Source organism: Hydra vulgaris, chromosome 08 (genome assembly GCF_038396675.1).
Source record: "Hydra vulgaris chromosome 08, alternate assembly HydraT2T_AEP".
Classification (NCBI taxonomy): domain Eukaryota; kingdom Metazoa; phylum Cnidaria; class Hydrozoa; order Anthoathecata; family Hydridae; genus Hydra; species Hydra vulgaris.
Genome location: NC_088927.1, coordinates 47,732,501 through 47,758,404, shown reverse-complemented (window position 1 = coordinate 47,758,404; position 25,904 = coordinate 47,732,501). Strand labels below are relative to the sequence as shown.

General features: G+C 28.8%; 1 protein-coding gene across 3 annotated transcripts in view; it reads left to right on the top strand.

The window, feature by feature from the left end:
* Positions 1 to 25,904, top strand: part of LOC100201018 (meiosis regulator and mRNA stability factor 1) — a 111,213-nt gene that overhangs the window by 26,306 nt on the left and 59,003 nt on the right. For 2 of the 3 annotated variants that reach the window (XM_065803838.1, XM_065803837.1), the window contains exons 5-9: positions 7,457 to 7,523; positions 7,874 to 8,118; positions 8,392 to 8,673; positions 10,530 to 10,729; positions 23,536 to 24,303. In XM_065803838.1, coding sequence (XP_065659910.1) covers positions 7,457 to 7,523; positions 7,874 to 8,118; positions 8,392 to 8,673; positions 10,530 to 10,729; positions 23,536 to 24,303 — 1,562 coding nt within the window. The remainder of the gene's footprint in view (positions 1 to 7,456; positions 7,524 to 7,873; positions 8,119 to 8,391; positions 8,674 to 10,529; positions 10,730 to 23,535; positions 24,304 to 25,904) is intronic. The other variant, XM_065803839.1, reaches the window with a different exon arrangement.

The following is a 25,904-nucleotide window of genomic DNA, read 5'->3' as shown; positions in this document are numbered from 1 at the left end:
AACAACTTTAAGTATAAAACTTTATCAAAATTGTAAGAATATTTTTTATCGAATTTATTTTGCTTGTTGTTATGTTTTATGTTTAACAAATTGAAGAATTTTGTAATATTATGTTAATTAGTTTATCACATTATCACCGCAAAGATGGCAATCATTTATAATTGTTTTCTGCAAAGTTTGTTGATAACATTATGACAATTAATCACAATGATAATTAGTTTAACATTTAAACTATTTATAGTAGTTATTCCTGCCATAATTAGATTTCTGCCTAATTTATCCATTTAATAATCCAGATTATTACTTTAACACAAAAAAGTTCTGTCGTTTCTTTTTAGTGAGTGGAAAGTTTTTGTTAAATATGTACAACCTTCCTTTCCCATGTATCAAATTTACTACAGGCTTGAACCATTCAAATTAAACAAAAACTGATTTTAAACTAATGAATTAGACTGCATTGTATCAATTAAGTAAAACTAAACAAAAATTAAACATAAAATTTTTTTACTAAACCTTATAAAACAAATTAAATGTAAAACAAATATTTCCAATAAATCATGTAAATTAAATTTATAAATATATATGCACTAAATATAAAACAAACAGCTGCACTACACTGTAAACACTTAATTTAAATATAAACACGACCTTGAATGATCAATCTCAATAAACTGTATAAGATTAAAATAAATATAAACTAAAAAAATAATGAATAGCCTCACTAAACCATATAATCTAAATTAAGTATCAATTTCATATATAACGGTTTACTGAAAATATATATAAAATATATAAAATGAAAATATATATTTTATATATATTTTCAGTAAACCGTACTGGTTTAATCTAAATATTAACTAAATACTAAAAGAATAATTCTACTAAAACATATAAATTAATTTAAAGTACTATGTATAAATTATTTAAACCTAATAAAAACAAGTGACTTAAATAAATGATATAAATCAAACTAAGTAAAAACTAAATATAAAACCAATTATTTTACTAATGGCCATATAAATCAAATTAAATTAAAGTTAAAACAAATATTTTTACTAAAATATACAAAATTTAGTTATAATTATAAATGTAAAACAAAGAATAAAACCAAATAAACTAAATGTAAATTAAATAACCATGAGCAAGATCTTGTCTCGTTCTTGTTTCTCATGAGAAATGGGACTTCTCGTGAAAAACGAGAAATAGAAAATTCTCGCGAGAAGTAGAACGAGACTTAAACATAATATTTTCCAAATTAAAAATTATTATAATTTACAAAATGCTTAATAGTTTTTTTTTTTTATTAATTAATATTTTGACTACGTGATTTTAATAAATCTAATTCAAAATTTAATTTGTTTTTGAAAAAAACAAATTAAATTTTTAATTAGATTTTTTTTTTAAATCTAATTCAAAATTTTAGTTAGATTTTAAATATTTTTAATTAGATTTTATATATTTTTAATTAGATTTTAAATATTTTTAATTAGATTTTATATACAAAAACTTTTTGTATAAAATGGTGCACTTTCGACTTAATTTCATTAGTTTACCAGTGGAATTCAACTTGACACATATTGTTCATATTGAAAAGAAATATTCTTGCCTCATTTCAACGATCAAAAATGTCACCAAGAAAAAAGAAAATCTGGAGATATTTATAAAAAACAAGTGACGGTGCTGAATGCAAGGCGTGCAAAATGTCTTTGAAAACAAAAGATGGAAACACAAGCGGACTTTATCGTCACCTCGAAAAAAAACACAGCCAAGATTACGTTGAGCATTCTGAAAAAACTGACGACTCTCTTCTTCCTCCTCCTAAAAAGAAACAATGAACCATGGTCGAAATGCTTGAAACAAAGTCCAAATATGACAAAGACAATTCCATTCAAAAACAGTTTGACTCTGCAATGCTGGATTACTTTTGCACTGATCTGGCATCCTTTTCAGCAGTCGAAGGAAGAGGTTTCAAGAAATTGTTTGACATTGCAAACCCTAAACTGAGCCTTCATCACAGAACAACATATTCAAGAAAGCTTTCAATTCGGTCAAGAGAAGTTCAAGCTGGAATGAAGAGCATAATAACAGAGATTACGCCAAATCTAAAAAGTGCTGCATTTTGCTTTGGACTTCTAGAGCTCAGGACAGCTACATCTTTTGGACTTTTCATGCTATTGACGAAAATTGGAGACTACATCACTGGACACCCCATGTCCAACAGTTTCCTTCAATTAAGACACACAGGTATCTTAATTGAAGGAAAGCTGGATTCTTAGAAGAACTAAATTTGCCTGCTGATTTGCGAATGTACTGCGTGAGCGACCAGGCAAGAAACATGAAACTTGCAGTCAAATTGTCAAAGCACCTTGACCAATACTTGTGCAACAATCATATTTTGCAATGTGCAGTTCGAGACTCATTTGGAATGACTGCTGGAATGGATGATGCATTGCAAACATGCAAAGATTTGGCTTCTTTAACTCACCAGTCAACAGTTGCAGCTGAGTTGCTTGAATCAGAATCAGGCGCTCAAGGAATCAATTTTAGACAGTTATGCCAATCTGTTGACACAAGATGGAATAGTGAACTGGATTGCATGGCTTCTGTCCTACATCTAAAGAGTGCAATTATCATCTTATGTGTAAGTGAGGATATTTTTTCTTCAAAGACCATCAGTGCATCACAGTGGGAATCAATCGAGGGAGCAGTAGAAATTTTGGCACCACTTAAAGAAGCTACAGAAACGTGGTCGGCTGAGTCTATTCCAACAATTAACACTGTCGCCGATTCTCTTTATTTAATCCATGACAAAATTGATCAATTTATTGAGACGGATGGAAAAAATGACTACGGTGTCTTGTATGCAAAAAAACTTGAAAAGCTGCATTGAGAAAAGATTTCCTCTTTGTCACTCTGGAAACTTATTGAGTGCTGCAGTAAACTATTTAAATTCTGCTTTAAAGGGGCTTTACTTGAAGCTCTTCAAAAAATTTCAAACAACAAAAGAATGGTTAGCCTCACAGGTTAAGGATAATGTTGAGTGCCAACCTGTTGCCAGAGTCCTTTCAGCAGATTTGTCCCTTAATTCAAAACTGAAGCGCAAGTTAAACGTCAGACTTGAAACACAAGAGCCAACATCTGAACTGAATCCTATTTTGAGCGAAATGTGCCAGTATGAATATCTCCCTGATGCCAAAAAAGACTTTCTGATTCTTGATTGTGGAAATTGAATTCAAATACATTGCCAGAACTCTCTTCATTAGCTAGACAAATTTTAGCTATTTCAGCAAGTTTGACTAAATCAAAGAGAGTTTTTAGCTCAAATTTTGTCCAATTATCCAGACACAACTTACACCCAGAAAAAGTAGAACAAATCATCTTAATCAGAGAAAACATTGTCTTGTTGGAAAAGTTTGGCAAAAAAAATCTGAGCTAATATTTGAAAAAGTTGTTTACATTTGACAAATGTCATTTGTGTCTATTTGTCAAAACCATGTTTACATTTTTTTTTTTACTTGGATTTTAATAAATTTGTTTTCAAAAATTGTTAAATTTCTCGTCTCGCTCTCGGTCTCACGAGAAGTACTAACTTCTCGTCTCGATCTCATCTCGGTTTGAAAAAACCTAGTCTCGCTCATGGTTAAAATTAAACATAAAACGAACAACTCTATTAAACCATATAAACTAATTATAAAACGAGAAACCGCATTGTACTGCCTTGATTTTTCCTTTGGCTGCGAATTCTAATCATTAAGTATGCATAATTGTGTCGTAATTTTGGCTGGCTTCTAAAACAAATTAATTATAAATTAAGCAAAAAAATAAATAAATTTGTTTTGTAATAAGACAGATATACTGTTCCAGGCCTTGTTTTAAATAAAAAATGTATAACACAACGGCCTAATATGAGTTTGACTTTTTTTGAAATTTGAAAATTCTCTTAATTTTTTTATTTTTTAAAGACATTAACTTTTTTAAATTACTGTAACAATATTATTTACTGCAAAACGAGTTAAATGTTATTTAACTTCTTTTTTATTATTACTTTTAGGTGAATGTTTATTTTCTTTTATTTTTTTAATATTAAATAATTAAATTTAATATTACATTTTTAAAAGTGTTTGATATTAACAAATTTCTTTCTATTCTTGACATTTGCATAAATGAATTAAAATATGTTAAATTTTCGATTTTTCAAATGATTATTTCTTAAATTTCTAATTGCAGCTTTGCAAGTATAAATGATTTTTTATTAAAAAAAAAATTTGCGAGTAACAAATTACGTTAATTTATTTACTTTATTTATTAAAAGTTTATTATTTTATTAATCATTTTGTGGTAAAAGCAACAAAATTTTTCCAAACATCGTTTATTAAAATTATATCAATTCAACTTGCGTTATAAAAAAAAAAGTTTAACTGACGTTTTGTGCAAATTTTTGATGCAGCCGTTTATTTAAAATTTAATTATGAGTAAAAAAAAAAATGTTTTGGAAGGAAAACTGAAAAAAACAATTGCAATAAAAATGAGCAAGTTTTTAAGAACAAATAAAATTTAAATACTGAATAATTTTAGCAATATTTTTAAAGAAATTTTACAGGTTAAAAACAATTTATCAACTTTAACTTTATATTAACTTCGATTTTAATAAGCTTAAATATATTTTTTAAATCATTAACTTTAATTTTAATAAACTTAAATATGTTTTTTAAATCAAAATTAAATTATATATATTTATTAAATTGATTTTGAATAAAATCATATATTTTTTAATAAAATTAAATTGTATTATCTTTGCTTCAAGGTAAAGTAACAGCATTTTTCAAGCAAAAAAATCAATCATTACAATAAAATAAAAACAAAATTAAAAATAAATTTATTAATTGTATTTGATTTTTTTTTATTAGTAAATAGCGCTTATATCTAACATAATTGTCATTCAAACTTTTGTAACAAATATTTTTACATAAACGTGTTTTTTTTTTAAATTAATTACTTCTATTATCTTACCGCTTATAGAATAATTTAAAAGTTAAAAAATGATAAAAAATCGCCTACTGCTTACATAAAATCGCTTAAGGCGTGCATAAATTGCTCTACACGCAATGATTTAAAACAAGGCCTGCTGTTCCCACTTTCTTCTCTTAATTATCTACTTTAACACTGAATATCTGTTCAAAATAGTATAACTAGTACTCTAATACTTTATCTAATATAATCAATCACTACTTTTCTCTTAGTCGTTTACAGCTGTTCCACTAATGACTTCACTTACTTGTTCTAATATACACTGTCCTTTATCCAAATTAGTTATTAATTAAAACATCATTTTGATAGGAAAAAAAAAACATAGCGATAAGCGGCCTACATGAATGTAAAAAAAAATAAACTCATTGCTTAAAAAAGATAAAAATAATAAGATATATAATGAAGGCAACTTTTTATGTAAGAGTTATCCATGAAAGTCTTATTTAGCATTTTACCTTAATTTTATTTAGCTCTCGAGCAAAACAGGAGGACATTAGTCAACTTAAAATACAATATTTTATAAAAAGGAAATATAGGACTCTATAATACTGGTACAAAAATTATGGGTTCAAGAAATATTAAAAAAAAATCTAAACAGATATATGAAAGATACAATGATTTAAAAATCGTCCTTATGTTGTTAAAAACAAGTTGCGCTAATAAAATCGAAAATGAAATTCATAACTTTATTTCTAATTGTATCACAAATATTTTTTGGGATTTAGTAAAAATTTATACAAATATTTGATTTGCTGATTGTAGGAAAAAAAAACTTATATCTTGAAAAAAAAAAGATATCTTGAAAAAAAAAAATTCATCATACACCAAAACTGTTATGAATTAAATATGCATGAAATAAATTATGAAGTCTGCAGATTGCGACTAACATTATGCAGACTCCGAGAACCAAAAAAAATGGAGATGACAAGCTTCAGCTAAAAAGTCAAGTTTTTAATTTTATTGGTATGCATTTATTATTTAGTTTTAATCAAAGAAATTTAGCCCAAATATTTTTATTAAACATTATCTTTAATTTGAACACAACTTGTCTCGGCAATTGGGGAGTACTTTAGGAAATTATTTTTTTCTGTCCTCAAATGTGTTAAATGAAAACTAATTCATAACATAAAAATGTTAAAACATAAGTCTCTCCATCATAGAAAAAAATTTATAAAACCAACTAAAACTAGTTCCAATGTGATGGTAAAATGAAACAAGTTTATCAATAAAATGCTACTTGCTTTCAAATTTCAAAAAAATCATCAATCTTTTTATCTTGCATAAGTCTTGAAATGTATCACAGCAATATTAATGTCAGTGGTGTACACTGGTGGTCACCCGATGACAAAAGTCTACCGAATCTTTTAAAGAGCTACTGGAAGGGCGACTATATAAATTAGTTTATTTTTTACCTTATTACTTAAATTTAAGTTACTCATTATTTAAATTGATTTTTTTGCTGCAGTTTGCAATTCTTCATTTAGCAACGTTTTTGCTGCTAATTTGTTCATTTGTTTTCAAAAGATTATTACTTTTTATCAATGAAATAGCTTTTGATAATTACTTTTTAATTTAACATAACAATAATGCAACATTTTAAAAGTCTAATTGTTGAATTTTATTTTCCTTCTTTTCTATTAACTTATGCCAACTGCTATTAATTAGCAAGCGTTTTTACGAAATTAAATTATAAAAATTTCTTATGTTAAACGTGTATTTATCAAAAGCTTTTAATTAGATAATAAATTTTTTTAATTTGATTTTGTTAAATAACTTTTTTTTTTTAAATAACTTGTTTGAAAGCTATTTTATCTTTCAATTATCATTCATTCAAAGTTTAATTACAAAAAAACTTTTCTTTCCCTCTTTAAAAAAGCAAGTCCGTAATAAAAATAGATGTTTAAAACGCTAGTTTAAAAAAACTTTTTATTAAAGTTGTTCAAGTACATAAAATGTGATAATAAAAATACCAAGATGTTTAAACATTACTTTATAAATGCATCAATAGTTTTCTTGCAATTTTCATTCATTTAAAGTTTAATTACATAAAGCGCGGCACAAATAAAAATACCAAGATATTTTGAACACTACTTTATAAATGCATCAATAGTTTTCTTAAAAAATAACAATGTGAAATGACACTTTCAATTTATCAGCATTGTAGAAACAAATGCAACATGATTTTAGATATGTATGAGTATTGCAGTTGCTATTGGCATGTTTGCGATTATCCCATTCTATATATATAGATATATATATATATATATATATATATATATATATATATATATATATATATATATATATATATACATAAATATATATATATATATATATAATATAGTAATAAACATATTGTTTTTGGAATTACTTTTATTTGTTGCATTGATTTTTTAGTTTTATTTAATTTAAATGTTTTACTTTACAGTGTAACGCTGTTTTCTTCAATAAAGATGAAATGGAGAGACATTCTCATCCTGAATATTCAACAAAATGTATTTTTTTTTAATTTTATCACATTTAAAAAGTTATGAAAAATATCCAATAAAAATTTGCACAATGGCTTTTTTTATATAAGGTTATTTCAAAAAAGATTTAGAACTTTTTTACAACCTTGACATCCATTTTTCTTAGACAGTTGATAAACATTATAAGCAGCCCAGTTTATGGCATTTCTTGTTTTTCATTTCATGTTGTCTAACATAAGTTTAACTACAGCCAAACTGATGAAATAATATTATTTTATCTATTAGTTGTTTCATTGGTGTTTTAATTAATTTTTTTTTCTAATTAATATTTTATAAAAAAATTTTCTAAATTTTTTATATGATATTTTGTTACTTAGATGATTCTACAGCCAAACTGAATTCTATTAATCCTCCTGTTTCTCATAGTGGCAACAATGTTGTGCCAATAGGTGTTTTTTGGGATATAGAAAACTGCCAGGTTCCAAAAAACAAATCTGCACTAGCAATTGTTAAAAAATTGCGAGATCGGTTTTATCCTGGCCGCAAAGAAGCAGAGTTTATTTGTGTTTGTGACACTAAAAAAGAAAGTGAGCATGTTCTGGAAGATCTCAATAAAGCACAAGTATTAATTAATTTTCTATAAAATAAATTGGTAAATTCAGAAATATCATTTTTTCATTCCATTTAAAGGATTAAATAGCAGTCATTTTTTAGATATTTTATTTTATTCTATTTAATCTATTTTATTATATTTATTAAAGTTTTCAATATATTATTATTTTTTGATGTTTCTTTTAAGTTTCCAATAGTTTGAAAATTTTAAAGGAAAAAGGTTTTTTTTATAATGCATATACTTAAATTTTTAATTTATCATAATTTCCTATTATTATACAAGGTAAATGTTATTCACATAAATGCGTCTTCTAAAAATGCAGCAGATGATAAGTTAAAGCAAGCATTAAGGCGATTTGCACAATCTTACCAATCTCCTGCAACAGTTTTACTTATATCTGGAGATATCAATTTTGTTGCTGATTTATCGGATCTACGTTATCGCTATAACTTGCATGTTATATTACTTCATAATAAACAAGCTTCACAAGCACTTCTCCAGTATGCACATGAGACTGAATGTTTTGACGTATTGACAGACAGTATTTTGCCGCATACTCCAATGGTAATGGTATTTTTATTAAATGTTGAAATGTTTTAAAATTTGTATTAATTATTAATCATATTAATTAAAATTGTTTATATTTAATTATTATTGACAATTATTAAATATATATTATATCTTAAAAATAATTGTTAAAAATAAATATTGTGAGTAAATATTATAATTTTTATACATTACCTTTTATATTGTTATATATATAGTCTTATTAATTATTATATATTATTATTCTTATTTTATGAAAATTTTTAATTATATTTTAATGAAAAAAATGATTTTTATAAGTAAAATAAACAATTATTTTTCTCCTTTCACAAGTGCATGTATAGAATACATTGTGTAAAATCTAATGTATTGTATACATTATATAAAAGGTAATGTATTCATACATTGTATCAAGCTAATGTATTGTGTACATTGTGTACAAGCTAATGTATTGTATACATTGTATACAAGCTTATGTATTGTATACATTGTATACAAGATAATGTATTGTATACAAGCTAATATTTTGGACTGTTTAAGGGTAAAAAAAATTGTTTTTTGCTTAGAAAAATTAAATGTATTTATATTTAATGCATAAATAACTTTCTTGGTTTTGTTAAGGCTAGTAACGTTCTAACTAAAGTTATGTGTCAAGAAAGTCTTGTTTTTTAGTTTTCCTAAAAGTTTTATAAAAAGTTTGAAAGTTCTTTATAACTGTCAAACCAATTTTCTAAACTGAAATAAAAAAGGTTCGATCAAAAATAAAGTAAAATAAAAAATAAATCACAATAGTTCATATTATAATGTATAATGATAACCTTTTTATCATTTACTGAGGTAAAGCTTTTAGAAGAGGTATCCCTTCTGAATGGAAGTGGATTTAGCAGTAAATTTTATGTAAATTTTGACACAGGAATATCATAATCATGGCATTTTTTAACATCTTTTTAAGAAATGCATTTCCTACTAATATCAAGTAACACAATAAGTAAACATAAATATAAATATTTGATAAAATCAAATATCATAAGATCAAGATCAAGCTAATCACAACGCAGATGTGCATTGATTCATCAGCATCAGGTTGTTGATGGGTTTACCATTTATTCAAGCACCAGCCTTGAAAGCCATTTGCTGATGCCAATCGCTTAAAGTTGCTTTGAGCATCATTTTTTTGTTTGTTTGTATTTTGTATACAATCATAAAATATGAAATAGATAATAAACTGTATCATACTGAAAACCTGTTTTACCTGCTGTTATTTTCAGATGTTAACCGACTTAATCGTTAATTAGAGACGGGGATAAAAAAAGGAACAGTGGCTGTATAGGAATAAATTCTTCATACTAATAACATACTTAACACCAAAATGTAAAATTAAACTCTACGAAGAACAACTAATAAATGTATTTCCACTTTGGTATATATGCTAAGAAAGACCTAATTTTGTTTACTTTTACAACCTGACTCTTGGGTGTGTATGCTAAGAAAGCATTACTTTTGTTCTCTTTTATAACCAGACTAAATGTAACTGAGTATTTTTAACTAATGACTAAATGTAAATGATTGTTTTTTTCTTTTATCGAACTTATATTTTAAAGCTTTGAGGAGTATATGGTTGGATTAGAATTATAGCACTAAAAAATATGAAAAAAATATATACAAATATGCAATACATATACATATATATTGCATATTTGTAATATATATATACATATATACTACAAATATGCAATATTTATATGTATATATATATTGCACACTATACTATATTATTATTCACAGATAGATAAATATTAATATAGTGTAGATCAAACATAAAAACTTTCAAACAAGAAAACTTTTCTTTAATTCATTATTTTATAATTATTTAGACAAGCGAAACAAGAGAGTCGAATCAACTTGCTGTATTCAATATTCCTCACTGTAAAACTATATCATTTGAACGCATAACACAACGGTTAAACTTACTTTCACAAAATACAGGAGGAAAAGTGATTCAAGTCAAAGCTTTTAAAAGTCCTAGCAATAATAAAGCTATAATTAATTTTCCAAATGTTGATTGTGCTCGCAGGTAAGTAATTATTTTTAAATTTAATTTTTTGCTAATGTCAGAGAGATAAACCAAAGATTTAAATACAGTCAATAGTATTTATATTGTATTTATATTGATAGCGTTATAATATTATTAGTAGGGAGATTGTAATACCAGTTTACCAGTAAATGACTTTCTAATAATTAACTAAATAATTTTTCTTCTGAGAAATTGCAATAATTTATCAGTAATTTCCCAGTTTTTTTTGTACAGGTTGACTCAATTACTATTTATAATATTTGCTAGCTACTCTGTTATATAGAAAACATATATTATCTCAATTCAGTTTAAGGTGGTCATGTAATTGGGTGTTGGAGAGAGTGAACATAAAATAATTTAATTAAAAGAATATAGGAATATAGAAATAAGTTCAGTAAAAATCTGAGAAATTGAGTTGATTTTCTGTAAAATTTGACAGAAATCATGGACACTGAAAAAATCATGCCACTGTAGCTAACTACATGTGGTTATGATATGATCTTTATAAGTTCTCATTATACATATAAAATTCAATGCTGCAGATTGTATTAGGTTAAATTAATCCTATAATAGGGCAGGTGAGAATCATAAGTAATGATAATTACTTAGGAAAAGAAAAACTGAAATAAAAAGTTCTAATTTAATTGTGGGTAAGAATTGGAGTAACTAAACTTAAATAAACTAAAATTAAACTAAACTTTGGATGGTAATCAGATTAATGCCTGAAGAGCTTCAGCTTTTTCAAAATGTCATATTAAAAAAATCTTTCTACTATACTTTAAATGCAGGTTGTATTAATGTTTAATTATGAGTCTTCTTTTACTTTATCAATTTTTATTATTTTTTTTTTTTTAAACATCTTCGCTTCCAACAAGGCTGCAAGCAGCCACTAATTAAAGTTGGAAGTTACTGTAAGAGAAAAGATGAAGATTGTAGAGCAAGATAACGATTGACGGACGATTTAAAAGATTGCAAATTATATGAATCAGGAAAGCAAGATAAAGGAAGCGAATTCCAAAGAGCTGATGTTCGAGGAAAAAAACTAGACGAATAAGCGTTTTTGGAGCACTTAGGAACAGTCACAGAAAAAGGATGACACTTAATTGAATGACGAGTAACACGAGAATGAATTATAGTAGATGGCACAAGAGATGCTAGCTCTTTAGAGCAGTGCCCATTATAGTATTTGTAGAAAAGAGAAAGAGAAGCAACATTACGACGATGTGATAGTGGTTGAAGGTTGGCTGCAAGAGCAGGTCCAACTATGTTTACAATGCGTTTTTGCACCTTGTCTAAAAGAGAAAGGGCATCATTAGAAGATCCGCCCCAGATATGGCAACAGTATTCCATACAAGGCCGGATTTGAGATTTATAGAGATAGAGAATAGAATCTGGAGTAAGAAAGTGTCAAGCTCAATAAAGAGATGCAACCTTAGCAAATGCTAATTTTGCAACCGATTTGATATATGGTTTCCAAGAAAGATTGGGAGTAAGAGTTAATCCTAGAAGATGAAGAGTAGGTGACTCATCGAGTACATCACCGTTCATAAATATAGGAAGATCTAAATTATTGCGATAACGATTGGCTGAAAAAAATTGAGTTTTATCTGAATTAAAGTTCACCAGCCACTGTGAGCCCCATGCTGTAGCAGAAGTGAGATCCTTTTCAAGCTCAAATGCCCCCTTCAAGCAATCAGAAGGTGTTGGTTTCTTATCACGACAAGAATAAATGGTAGTATCATCAGCAAACAATGCTACCTTAGATGTGAGAATATCTGGAAGATCGTTAATGTAAATTAAAAAGGGCCAAGGATAGAACCTTGAGGAACCCCTGAAGTTACAGAATAAGAAGAAGAGTGTTGTCCATCGAGGACAACTTTTATGCTACGATTGGAAAGGAAGGATTCAATGATTTTAAAGATGTTGCCGGATACACCATAAGAAGAAAGCTTATGGAGAAGACCAGCATGCCAAACTTTATCAAAAGCTTTTGAAATGTCAAGAGTGATGGCCTTAACCTCTCCACCTTTATCTAATGCACGATAAAACCTGTCAGTTATTACTGTTAGCAAATCAGCTGTAGAACAAGAAGATCGAAACCCATATTGATGGTCAGAAAGTAAGTTATTAGATTCAAGATGAGAAATTAAGTGTTTGTTAATTAAAGATTCAAAAACCTTGCTTATGATAGGAATAAGACTTATGGGACGGTAGTTAGACGAATCAGATCGCTCCCCAGAATTTTTAAAGATAGGGATAACAGATGCGGCTTTCCAGCAGGCTGGAAAACAAGACTCTGATAAGCACTTGTTGAATAGTTTTGAGAGTATAGACGACAGCTCCGGAGAACATTTCTGCAAGACAATAACAGGTATGTTGTCTGGGCCACAAGCTGTAGAAGAGTCTAGGCAGGAGATCACTTTAGATACAGATGCTGGAGTGATATGAATGTCAAGCAATGGATCAACCTGTTTGTTGGCAATATCAGGTAGAACGCAATTAGTGGAATCAAGAGATGATATTGATGAAAAGTTTTTAGCAAACAGTTCGGCTTTGTCTTTAGGTGAGTTGACAAAGTCTGAACCATACAAGAGAGGTGGAATTATAGATTTACCCTTGTTATTGATATTATTAAAGATTCTCCAGAAGTCACGAGAGCCTAATTTTTGAGATGAGATACAAGATTTCATGACCTGAGAATAGCGAGTTTTGGCGTTAGACAAAACCTTTTTACAGTTGTTTCTAGCAGTAATAAACAGACGTCTGTTTTCTGGAGAATTGTTTTGCTAATAAATATGGAAGTAACGGTTTCGATTGGCAATCGCAGCACCACAGTGTGAGGAAAACCATGGAGGAGAGTGAGGCTTGACCTGGAATCGTCGAGAGGGAATAAAAGATTCCATGCCAGCCTGAATCCACGAAGTTATGTAAGAAGCACATTTGTCGACAGGAAGTTGAAAGATTTCTACCCAAGGGCCATCACAAAGAAAATCATGGAAAGAATCCCAGTCAGCTTTACTGTAGTTGTAAGAGGTTCGATAATAGGGGTATTCAGGTGATGAAGAAGAATGAGATATTAGTTTTAAAGAGATCAAACTGTGATCAGAAGCACCTAAGGGTGAATGTTGAGAAACTGAGCACTGACTAGGATTAGAAACAAGACATAAGTCGAGTAGAGAAGGTAAATGATTAGAGTTGTCAGGAAAGCGAGTTGGAAAGTTGACTATTTGAGTTTGGGATTGAGAAAGGCAAAAGTTGTGGGCTTTAATGCCTGCAGAGTCACTGACACTAGAGCCAAGCCATTCAGAGTGGTGAGCATTAAAGTCACCGACAACAACTATATTAGCTGATGGATAAAGAGAGAGGGCTTGGTCAATATGATCAGAAATAACATCAAAAAGAGTGCAGTCTTGAGATGAAGGAGAGCGATATAGAACAAAGAGAAAGGCAATAGAGTGAAGTGGTGCTAAACGAAAGCACATGAAAGAATAGTCTGTGGGTTCAAACCTAGTTTCACAACAAACAGGTGAATTCTTACGAATGTAAATGCCCAGGCCAAGCATGTGACTATTGGAGTCTTTACAAATCAGAGGAAGATAACCATCAACACTAAGATCACAAGATGAGACAGCCGAACTCAAATTAGTCTCACAAAGAGCAAGTAGGTCTGGTGAACTTTGCAAGAGATAAGACTCAACAGAAGAAAAGTTACTTCGAAGACCACGAATATTAGTGAATGATAGGTTTAGAGAACTTGGTGATGATGGTGGTTTTTTGTGTAATAGTTTTTGGTACTTTATTCATTTTTAAATCAGATTGAAGAACTTGACTCAAAGCATAGATAGTACTCAGAACACCGTTTAATAGCCCAATTAATTGCCTCATTACTACTAATAAACCCTAAGCCGTAACAAAGGGCTCCAAATGTGGCCTCCGCAATGCACACCAAAAGTACAAACAGGGACACCATCCATGCGCAACATGGCACTGTTAATACTTTGATATTTTTCAGCTGTTGATGGAATCAGCCTCTCTGAGAGCTACCACAGAGTTCGGGAAACCTGACTACCAGCCGGCCTCAGAACCATAAAACTGAGTTTTAGAGCTGTACCCTCATAAGGAGATAATAGAATGAGTTGCCTAGTCATAAAAACAGTGACACAAGCAAACCCATGCATTGAGTCAAGAAGATCCAGCATTCAACATCTTAAACTGGAAACAATGTATTAAAAATACATCTGCGCCAGCCTAATAGATGAAGAAGGGGTGCGAGGCTGGTCAACAGATAGAATCCGTTTTCCCCTTAAGTCTTTGCCTAGGAGGCCTTCTACAAGACAGTAGCTGGGTGCATTTAACATCTGCCCAAGATGAGTATTTTTATCGAGACACCATCTCTAGCCTTTACTCAACCAAGAGCCCCAAGGCAGGGGGTGTTTTAAATCGGAGTTGGCATCTCCTAGCCTTTGCCTAAAAAGGTGTATCCTACAAGGCAGCAGGACATGAAGCAGATTGTACTGGGTTACATGTTACCAGTAGCAGGATAACCTGAATTAGTAGCCTTAATCTCTTACTTACTAATCCTTTACGGGAAACAGTTGCTGCTATAAAATAATAAAAATAACTTGAGATAATTCATTGTTATTTATTGCGTAAAAAATACTTTCTTTAAAAATAAAAATGGCACATAAAATTATGTCAAATTCAATTAGTACAGAAACATTCTAATATGGTATCATTTAATAATAACAAATATAAAATTATTTTTTTATTTGCCTAAAATATGCCTTGAGGAAGCAGAGATCACTTAAATCTGTGTCTCCTAGTCTTGTTCTAACTTTTGTACAAGAGTTACCAGCAATTGAGAAGGCTTGCTCAGACTCCACACTCGATGGCGGAATCAAAATCAAATATGAGTAGACGGACTCTAATATTTTGCCACGAACGCCGTTCTCTTCAAAGAATTTCATTTCAGATTTAATTTTTGAAATTAAGCTCCTATTTATTATTTGTTGAGTTGAGTTGGACATTATGTTGAACAATAAATTCAATTTTTTTCTCCAACTTTTTCATTAATGCTAAAGGCTTAGTTTGGTTATTATTTTTTTCAAAGGTCTAGTGAAAGATGCGTGACTCTCACTTTTTCCACCATTGTGTAAAAACTGAAGAGTTCCAGACACATTAGTTCGTCTTTGGTTTATTTGGTCTTCTAATTTCTTCTTTAATTTTAATGAAAGTTCATCAAATTTGAAATTCTCAAGCATAAAAAAAAAATGCTGCATCGACAGAAAGCAGATTTGCATCTTCTCGACAAAGGGCTACAACAATAAGCTTCACTGGGAAAAGTGCATAGATAATATTTTTAATCAACAAAGTTTCAGCATCTAGAATAATGATATCAGATGCAATGTCAACCAATGCTTTTTTAACACAGCTTTTTAGCTTGTTTGACCTTTCAAGCATTTCGACTAAGCTATTCCATCTAGTTCTAGTGTTCAAAATAAGTTTCAACTGTTTTCCAAATTCTTGTTTCACGTATACTTGAAGAATATCATTGCAACGTGGTTTTCAGAGTACTAAACCTAAATTCCAAAACTGTTTCTTGCCATGGACATTCACATTTAAATAACATCAGTTTCTGATGTTATTTAAATGAAGATGTCCATTTATCTAGAGTTAAGCAAAATCTTGTTCCATCCTCTTTTATATTTATAAAATCCTGCATCATTTTAACCTGCATTTTTTGCGCGTATTTTAAAACCATTTTGCAAATCGAGTTAGGTGACTTTGGTAATACATAATCTCGAGCGCCTCTAGCCAAAAACAAATTTCTCAAATTGATAGGCGTACAGAAAACTTTGAATGACATATTATCTAAGGCACACATTCGTAAAAGGATTGCAGAAAGTTATTCATCTTTTTTGTTGAATAAATGGTTTGTAATCATCATTTTTGGTGTGCTGCTTTCTGGACCTTCATCTTGCACGACATCCCGTTTTAATACATTAATATCGTGTATTGTTCTTAAATCTGTGTGCTGCGGTGTTGTCGTTGAACCAGCAGTTTTTACTATTTTATAACATATTTTACATTTTGCTGTTTTTTTTGATCCTCTTAAAAAATGAATCCAAACAGAATTTTGATTTTTACATTGCTTTGTGTATTCCGAAGAACTTTCCTTGGAAGACATTTTAGGATGTTGTAGTAGTAGTAGTAGTAGATGCTGTAGCCGCCCAAAGATGATGAGTGTGTGTATTAATAACACACTTAGACAGCTGTGTCAGTATTAATTTTATTTAAAAGGAGCCAATTGTCTAATTGTGCTTTAAAACTGTTTACTGATTTTGCATTGACTACATCTTTAGGTAGTTTATTCCATGGTTTTGTTATTCTGTTAGTAAAGAATGAGTATCTTAAGTTGCACTTTGTTTTTTCGCGTTCAAACCTGACACCGTTTCCTCTAGATAATTGAAAATCATAAGGCTTGAAACCGTTTAAAAAGTCCACATTTTCTATCTTATTTAATAACTTATAAGTCTGGATTAAATCTCCACGAAGTCTGCGTTCACACAATGGGCTGAGGCCAAGAATCTCCAGTCTTTCCTCGTATTTCATTTTTGCCAGAGTCGGATTGAGTCTCGTAGCCCTGTGTTGAACTTTCTCGAGCATTTTTATTTCTCCTTTAAGCTGAGGGGACCACACTGGAACCGCGAATTTAATTATTGGGCGAACAAACGTCACGTATAAGACTTTAAGAGTCTGCACATCCGGTTTCACAAATGTGTTTTTAATCATTTCCAGCATTTTATTTGCCTTCGAGCTGCAAGATATAATTTGCTGTCTCCATTTCATGTTTGCTGAGAATAATACGCCTAGATATTTTTGAATAGTAGTTTGTCCTAGGACAACATTATCCATAGAATAATCGTGTTTTGGATTGTTACTTCCATAATGTATTATTTCGCATTTTTCTTTATTGAATTTTACTAACTATTCTTTAGACCAGTCCCAAGCACTGTTTATATCTCGTTGAAGACTGTTTATTTTCTCTATTGAGTTCACATCGATCATTATTTTGGTGTCATCTGCATAGAGCTTGGCTACATTTTGTATTCTATCCGGCAGGTCATTTATGAACAAAACAAACAATATCGGGCCAATTACCGATCCCTGCGGAACTCCGCTGTAGATATCGCGCCAGCTCGAAACACTATCACCGTTGACTACGCGTTGCTTTCTATCTTTTAAAAATTCCTCTAACCACTTTAGCAGCTTTCCTGTAATTCCATACGCTTTTAATTTTAAAACGAGTCTTTTGTGCGGCACTGTGTCGAAAGCTTTCGCAAAGTCTAAATAAACCACATCTACCGGACGATTCAGTGCGATATTTTCTGTTAAATAATCCACAGTTTCCATGAGATTTGTTGTGCATGATCTAGATTTAACAAATCCATGTTGATACTTCGATAAAAATTTATTGTTCGTAAAATGTGCCAAAAGTGAGTCTTTTATTATGCTCTCAGAATTTTACACGGCACAGAAGTCAGTGATACTGGTCAATAATTATTCGCTTCTAGCTTACTGCCTTTGTTCTTAAAGATTGGGGTAATGTTCGCAAATTTCCATTGCTTAGGTAGTTCGCTCTTATCAATCGAAAACATAAATATCAATGTGATTGGCATTGCTAGTCCTTCAGCGCAATTTTTTAAAATGATAGTACTCAATTGATCAACTCCACATGATTTCTCAATGGATAATTTGCTTAATCTTGTTACCACGTCACTGTAATTAATTGCACTCTCGTCAAAATCTAAATAATTACCCCCACATCTCGATCCAAATTCTGGTAATGCTTGGTCGCCCTCTCTAGTGAAAGAGTTTTGAAAATTTTCGTTTAAAATGTCAACAATCTCACTAGTCGTATTTGTAACATTTCCTTCGACGTTTTTTATCGCTTTAATTGAGCTCTTTACATTTTGTTGATCGTTCACATATTTAAATAGTATCTTCTTATTTCTAATCGATTTGTAGACCAATACGCGTTCGTATTTTTTTCTGGCTTTTCTCGTTTCAATTTTAACTGTTTTACACGATGCTTTGTATTCGTTTACCATATTTTTGTTTTTCCAATTTGTGCAACAGTTTAAATGTCTCATTCGTCTTTTGTTCTTCACAAGTTCTTTTAGTTCATTGTCAATCCAAAAAATTCTTTTACGAGTCTTGTTTTTCGAGCTGTGACACGGTATATATTTTTGACAAGCTTCATTAACATAAAAAATGAGCGTGTCGTACATCTCCTGGACATTAATTGCATCAAAAATGTTTACTCAGTCTGTATTTGTAAAAAATTTGTTCATTCCTGCGAAGTCAGCTTTTTTTAAAATATATTTCCGATTGCTAGCTACAGTTTTTGTCTCATGGTGATTGAGTGCATATTTAAAGCAAATTATAAGATGTCCTTTGCTTATATCCCCTAATACCGCATTTCTCTCAACTTGAAATAATCTTTGTTTGTTTACTGTGAACAGTAAATCCAATGTATTCTCGTACGTTGATTCGTTTAGTTGAAAAGTAGGTATCGCGACGTGCTGAACTAGAAATTCGTCGTTTATTATTTCCGAGAAATGATGTTCTATCGAGTGTTCACTGGAATTTATTGCATGAACTGCTCCATCTGACCATTCAATTTTTGGAAAATTAAAGTCACCCATTATTAAAAGATCTTTAAAACCCCGTTTGTCCACATATTCTCTTGCAGTTCTGAAAACATTTCTGAACAGTTCCATATCTACCACATCATTGGTCGGTATATGCATCCTACCAAATATTTGTCGTTCCCGAAAACTAGTACAGAAAAATGTACTGTTGATAATAATTTAACTTGTTAAACAAAACAAAATCAAAATTAAATAGTTATCAAATAATGTTGTTAAATTAAAACTGCTATTAGTCCTGCTATTATTTGCTTACCTATATAAAAAATATTGATCCAAATAATTCAATACACACTGCACTCCAATAAGCAAATTTCAACACTGTTGAAAATCGTAAAATATAAGAACACAAGGTTATACCAAATATTAAAGTTATTACATGTGGATATGAAATAAAGACATTAAAATCGTTAACTGCAATTTAGGAATGTTTTCTCTATGTCTACTTGTATTATGCAGGATAATTAGTTTACAATTGTTTTCTTTATTTCTTCTTATAGAATTAGAATGTAGAATATTTATATGTACAGATCCAAAAACACAATTTAAAAGTTAGAGAGCACGAAAACATAAATTTTAATTTCGGAATTTGCTGGAAAAATTTTCAGATTTCGAAACTATATTATCAAAACAAATTCCAGAATTCTCGAATTTTGAATTTCGAGATGCAATCCCTAGTTTGTGTCTCTTCCTGTTCCTTTCTGTATCTACTTGTTTACAATTGTTTATGTCTCTTCCTGTTTCCCTACTGTATCTACTTATTTGCAATTGTTTTTGTCTTTTCCTGTTTCCTTCCTATATCTACTTATTTAATAAATATGCAATAGTGAAATATTTGGGGAAAGACTTGATTCTTGGGAAAAGATAGGGAAGATTGGAAAAGATTGGAATATGAATATTGGAATTAGAAGTTTGCTGTTTTATTTTTCTTTCCTGCAAGTTTTAATTTTTTAGAAAGACTTGAAAGATTTAGAGATTTGACTGAGATTTTTCACTTGAGGTTTTTCCAACTCTCAGAAAGCTTGATTTTGTCCTACTCTCAGAAAGCTTGATTTTGTCCTACTCTCATAAAGCTTGATTTTATTAGGTTTTAAATTTTTCATGAATTTTTATTACATTAAGATAGATTCAGGTTACTTGTTTAAAGAGATTCCTCACTGATATGATAAGTTTTCTTTCCACAATAGAATCAGTTTTAGTAAAATATCATTCATAAATAAAATCGGTTTCTGTAAAAATGATAACTCTTACAGAGTTATCATTTTTGTTTTTTAATGTCTTTTCACAAAATCATTGCTTATATATGGCAATGTAATGATTTTTTTTTATTAGTTAGTTTAACATATCATTTAAAGATATTAAAATAAATCATTCTGATATGTAAATATGAGAATGATTTATTTTAAATTAAAAAAAATTCCTTATTCTTTGTTTTTAAATTGATTTTTTTAGTGTTACTATTTTGTTTAGGCCTGGTTGAATTGTAAAATATTGAAAAACACCACAAAATTAAACACTTAAATTATGAAATCATTTATTATCATGTTTGTATCTGCTCGTTTTTGTATTTTCTTGGGTGCCTTAATATTTTTCTTAAGTTAAAGTGCATGATATGAAGCAGTAATTGCAAGCTCAAGGTATGGTTTGACATGTTGTGTTAGTCCTTCCATAGATTTGAATCTCTGGATGTTTAGGATGTTAGGCCTTCTCAGATCTTTTTTGGACGATATTGATTTAATTTGTTTGCTTTCCATAGAGTTTGTTTCCATAGAGATATATCAAAGTGAATTAATAGACCTTGATAGTTTTGCAAAAATTTGGTTTAGGTGACAATTCTGTTCATAATGTCTTGTATAAGTGTTTTTTTTTTTTCAGATTTGTAAACAACACTGAGAACTTTTGTGTTGTCTGCATATACTTAGCAGACACCATTAGGGTTGATAAATTCAGGGCTCTGAATAACATCCTGCAAATAGCATCTTGCAAGGCTCACCTTGGCTTTTTTCCCCCAGTTAGATAAGACATCACCTAGAATAACTGATTGAAATCTGTAATATAAAAAAGGTTTAATCCATTTCAATATCTTTTGATACCATTATATTATAAGCTTGTGCAATATAGTTTTATGGGTAGTTTTTAAAATATTTACAATGTCTGCAAAGCAGACATTGTAAATGACAATAATTAAAAACATAAATTTGTTTTATTTATGGATCTATAATTCAAGTTATTCAATGGCGTGCTGGTCTCAGAAGCTATGCAAAATTGAGCGATTGTGAGAGTGAATGAGTGAAAGAATGGGAATTACTGAAATTATTTGTTGTCACAATATGCTAAGAATAATAAAAAAATTATCAAAGTTGTTTTACTGTATAAGCAATGAATTATTGAAAGTATTTAAAACAATAAAAATCATTTTTCCATTTATTATACTTATTTAAGTTTTAAAAATGACTAGAATGCTAGAAATTGAAACCTTTTAGGTTTCAATTTCTAGCATTCTAGACAAATCCAAGTGCATTAGTTTTACCTGATATTTTTTAAAGAATAACTATTTTTTCTTAAGAATAAATTTTTTTTCTTAAAAATAACTTTTTTTAAAAAAAAAAAAAATAATACATATCAGTAATTGTTAGTAAGTTTAAATAAAACTTATTTACAAATTTTTTTGAAATAGAAAACAACTTTTCATGTTTGTTTATAGTTTTTATAAATATTTAAAATAATTAAAAACAGGATTCCAAATCCAATATTGGTTTCCTATTTAGGTCTGTTTAAATTTTTTAATTTTTCATTTATAGTTGTACAATTTTTAATTTTTACAAGAAATTCAATTTGATGAATATTTATAACAACCATGATTTTATCATTTAGATTTAATTTTAAATTAAATTTAATTATTTATTAATGAGGTGAATATAAAGCGTAAATATTTTTGTTAAGCTAAATGATTTACAAAAAGTTAATTTTTAAATGAAACTTTAGTGTGGTTCAGTTTTCTAGTTAACTTGTTTTTATATCTTGCAACTTATTTCCATGCTTTAAGACCCCTTTAAACCATAAGTAGCTTTAATGAAAAGCAACTTATAGAATGCTTTTAAGTTATTGATATATAGATGTTTTATTTTTATTAATTTTTTGTGGCGCATAAAAAAAGTTTTTATGTTTAACCCGAATTGTACTTGTATTTTGTTTATTTTGTCAAATGTTAATCATCAAGTACCAAGCCAAATTGTGTCTATTTCTTAAATAAACATTGGAAAATAAGTTTTGAACTAAAACTTTATAAAACGAGTTATTTATATAGATATTAAGAAAAAATGTTTCAGATTTTTTATTTTTGCCATTATGTTTTCAGTTATCAGCTTCACACACGGTTCTGCGTAGTTTTTCCTGTTATCAAAATATCCTTGTGTTTTCCCTTTTTTTTTAGTCTTCGCTGTTTTACAGTATATTAAATTAGTTTTAATATACTGTAAAATTATAATTATAAAGATTAATTTAACATAACCTTTTTATGTACTTTGTTTTTTTGCTTTTTTTTTATGGATTTTGCTTTTTTTTGCTTTTGTTTATTTCATTATTTAAATAACAACTTTAAAAGAGTTGAGAGAGGATTGTAACCACAATAAAGTTACAATCCTCTCTCAACTTTTTTTTAATGTTATTCACATCTTGTTGATGTGAATAACATTAAAAAAATAATAACTTTTGTAAATTATGGTATTATTTGAAGGTTTGTGTTTGTGTTTATGAAAGCTTCCAGGAGGAGGGCAATTGGAAATAGAGTTAATTTTTAATATTCTTATTAATGGTGGTATAAACTTGGATTTTTTTTTTTATTGAGGATAGAAAGAAAATGTAATAAGTTTTTTTGAAACAACACACGAACACAAAACAAAGGTTTTAAGTAAAAAACAAAACAAATAGACGAACTTGTTTTTTTGATTGCTAAATGATGTTCTTTTCGTAGCAAGCATAAAAAGTAAAATTATGTTCTTTTTTTTATTATAAAATGTTTTTTTTTGTAATGTTAAATTTTTTTTCTTTTTGTAGTAAGCATATGTTGAATAAAATATGTAGTTTTTGTTTTAGAGCACTACAACGAATGAATGGCGAAAATGTTTTTGGTTACACTATTAATGTATCTTTCCATTTTGAAAAGAACAAGAAAATTAAAAACAACAAAAAAAAATTTCAAGCTGAACAACCTAGAGAACATGAAGATATTGAAAATCAAACAAGAAGCAATTCAGCCAATGGTGTTTACACCAATTTAAAAAAGTTTTCATCTCCATCTACTCCTATTTTAAATAGTGTTCATGGAAACTCTTGTAGAAAAAAAGGTTTAAACAAACAAAATACTAATCAAAACAAAGTTTCAAATGAAGAAATTGCACTTAAAAGTAACCAAAAGTTTGTGAAATTTATGCCACCTTTAATAGAAAATAGTAAACAAAATGATGTCACTCGCACGCCATTAATTATTCCGCCATTAATGGGAGTATTCCCATTTGGAATGCCCATTTTTAGTAACTTAAATCCAGTGTTACCTAACGGTTTACCTCCTTTTGATACAACAAATAAAATGAAAGAAAATGTAAAAGCTATTTTATGTGAATATTTTGGGTGGCTTCCATTACACGACTTTCTTTCAAAGTACAAAGTTAAACATGAACAGGCATTTCATGTCTTAAACTTTGAACAAATGAAAGACCTAATTTATATTGATGGAAAGCCTGGTTATCAATTTATATGTCTATCTTCATTTTGTGTTGGTTTAACATTAAAACTTGATATTGATTTTCAAGGAAAACTTGAAGATATTTTGCTGTCTCACAATCGCAAAGTACCATTAGCAAGGTATTTTCTTTATATTTAACTATTTATGTGCGAGTACATATTAATTATAAATGACAATGTCTCTGTATAATATTTAATAATATAATTTTTTTTGTTTTTTGAGGCTCAATAATTAATTTTATTTTCAAATCCAAAAATAATTTTACTTTATTAACTTTTTATCTAAATAAAGATACAAAAAAATATAGATACAATAATATACTGTGACTTGGAAGAAATGAAGTTTTGCCAAATCTCAGTTATTCTGTGTTTAAAATCTACAAACTATACATGATTCTTAGATTTTTTTAGGTTGCAAGATTATTTTAGTTTAATTTTTTCAGTTTAGGACTTAGTTAGATTGCAAGATTATTATTTATTTGAATTTTAAAAATATTTTATTCAAATTCTTGTAACCTTGTTTTAAAATACCTTGTTTTGAATTTATGAAAAAAAAAGTTTTAAGTTATTCAGTACAATTACTATCTATTACATGTGAATCCAGATGTAGATATTGTATCAGTATCTCAGTAAGTTAGCAACAATCTAAAACCATTTTAGGCTACAATAAACTTGAGTTTACCTTTTATAACTCACAAATCTAATAACAAAAAAGTTAAAAATCTTCTTGTTAAGGATATTGCAAACATAGCAAAGCACATACCAAGAGAAATCTCAATCCTAACTTGGACAAGCTCTTTAATACTTTTGATTGTTCCTAATGGTTAGACATATTTTTTTGCATTTACAGAAAAGCGTCTTATAGAAAAGAATATTAAATTGAAGAATATTGAATTGTATGTTTTTGCTCTCAAAATAATAAAGTACTATTTTGAAGACAGCCTTTTGAAGATCTTTGTGATCAGAGGAAAAAAATTGGTCTCAATCCGTTAATTCTATTTTTTTTTTTTACAGAATATTTTTAATGTAATGTAAACCAAATAATCTTCTGGATTTATTATTATTGGCAACCAATAAATAAAACCTATGAACAGCTTTCGAGTTGATGGCAAAGTTGATCAGACGACTCGAACAAGTAAAATAATAAGCTAAAAATAATAAACTGATCAAAAAATCCATTGAACTTAAACATTTCCTTATTTACTTATGATGATGGAACATCTACTGGAAATTTTTACCAGTAGGTAAGTTTTATATTGGTGCTACAGGCTTTTTTTTTGCCACTGAAACATTAAGTTTTTTTTGAAGAACTTAACAGTGCTACCAATACTTGACTAATAAAGTTTGTTAAGTGGTAAAATTTGAAGAGTTTTTTAAAAAGTTAACTGCATCTCATTGGATGTGTACTAAATCAAAACAAACTTCTATTATAAGCTCTTTTTAAAAAAGTGATTGTGACTGAATAAACCGTGCCAATAAGTTCTAGCTGACTTCTTAGCAAAAGATATGCTGGAAATGTTCAACAAATCAAGTTTTGTTTGAGCATATTGAAAATCCAATAATACATAGGATAGATGGAATAAGATATTTGATCAGAAATTTCAGAAACTGTTAGATCTTGGTTGTGATCAAAGACTAAAAACAACAAACCAAACGTTTCTTTAAAAAATATATTTTTTGTTTATTTTCTAGTATTAGAAGCATCTCAATATATTTTGTTT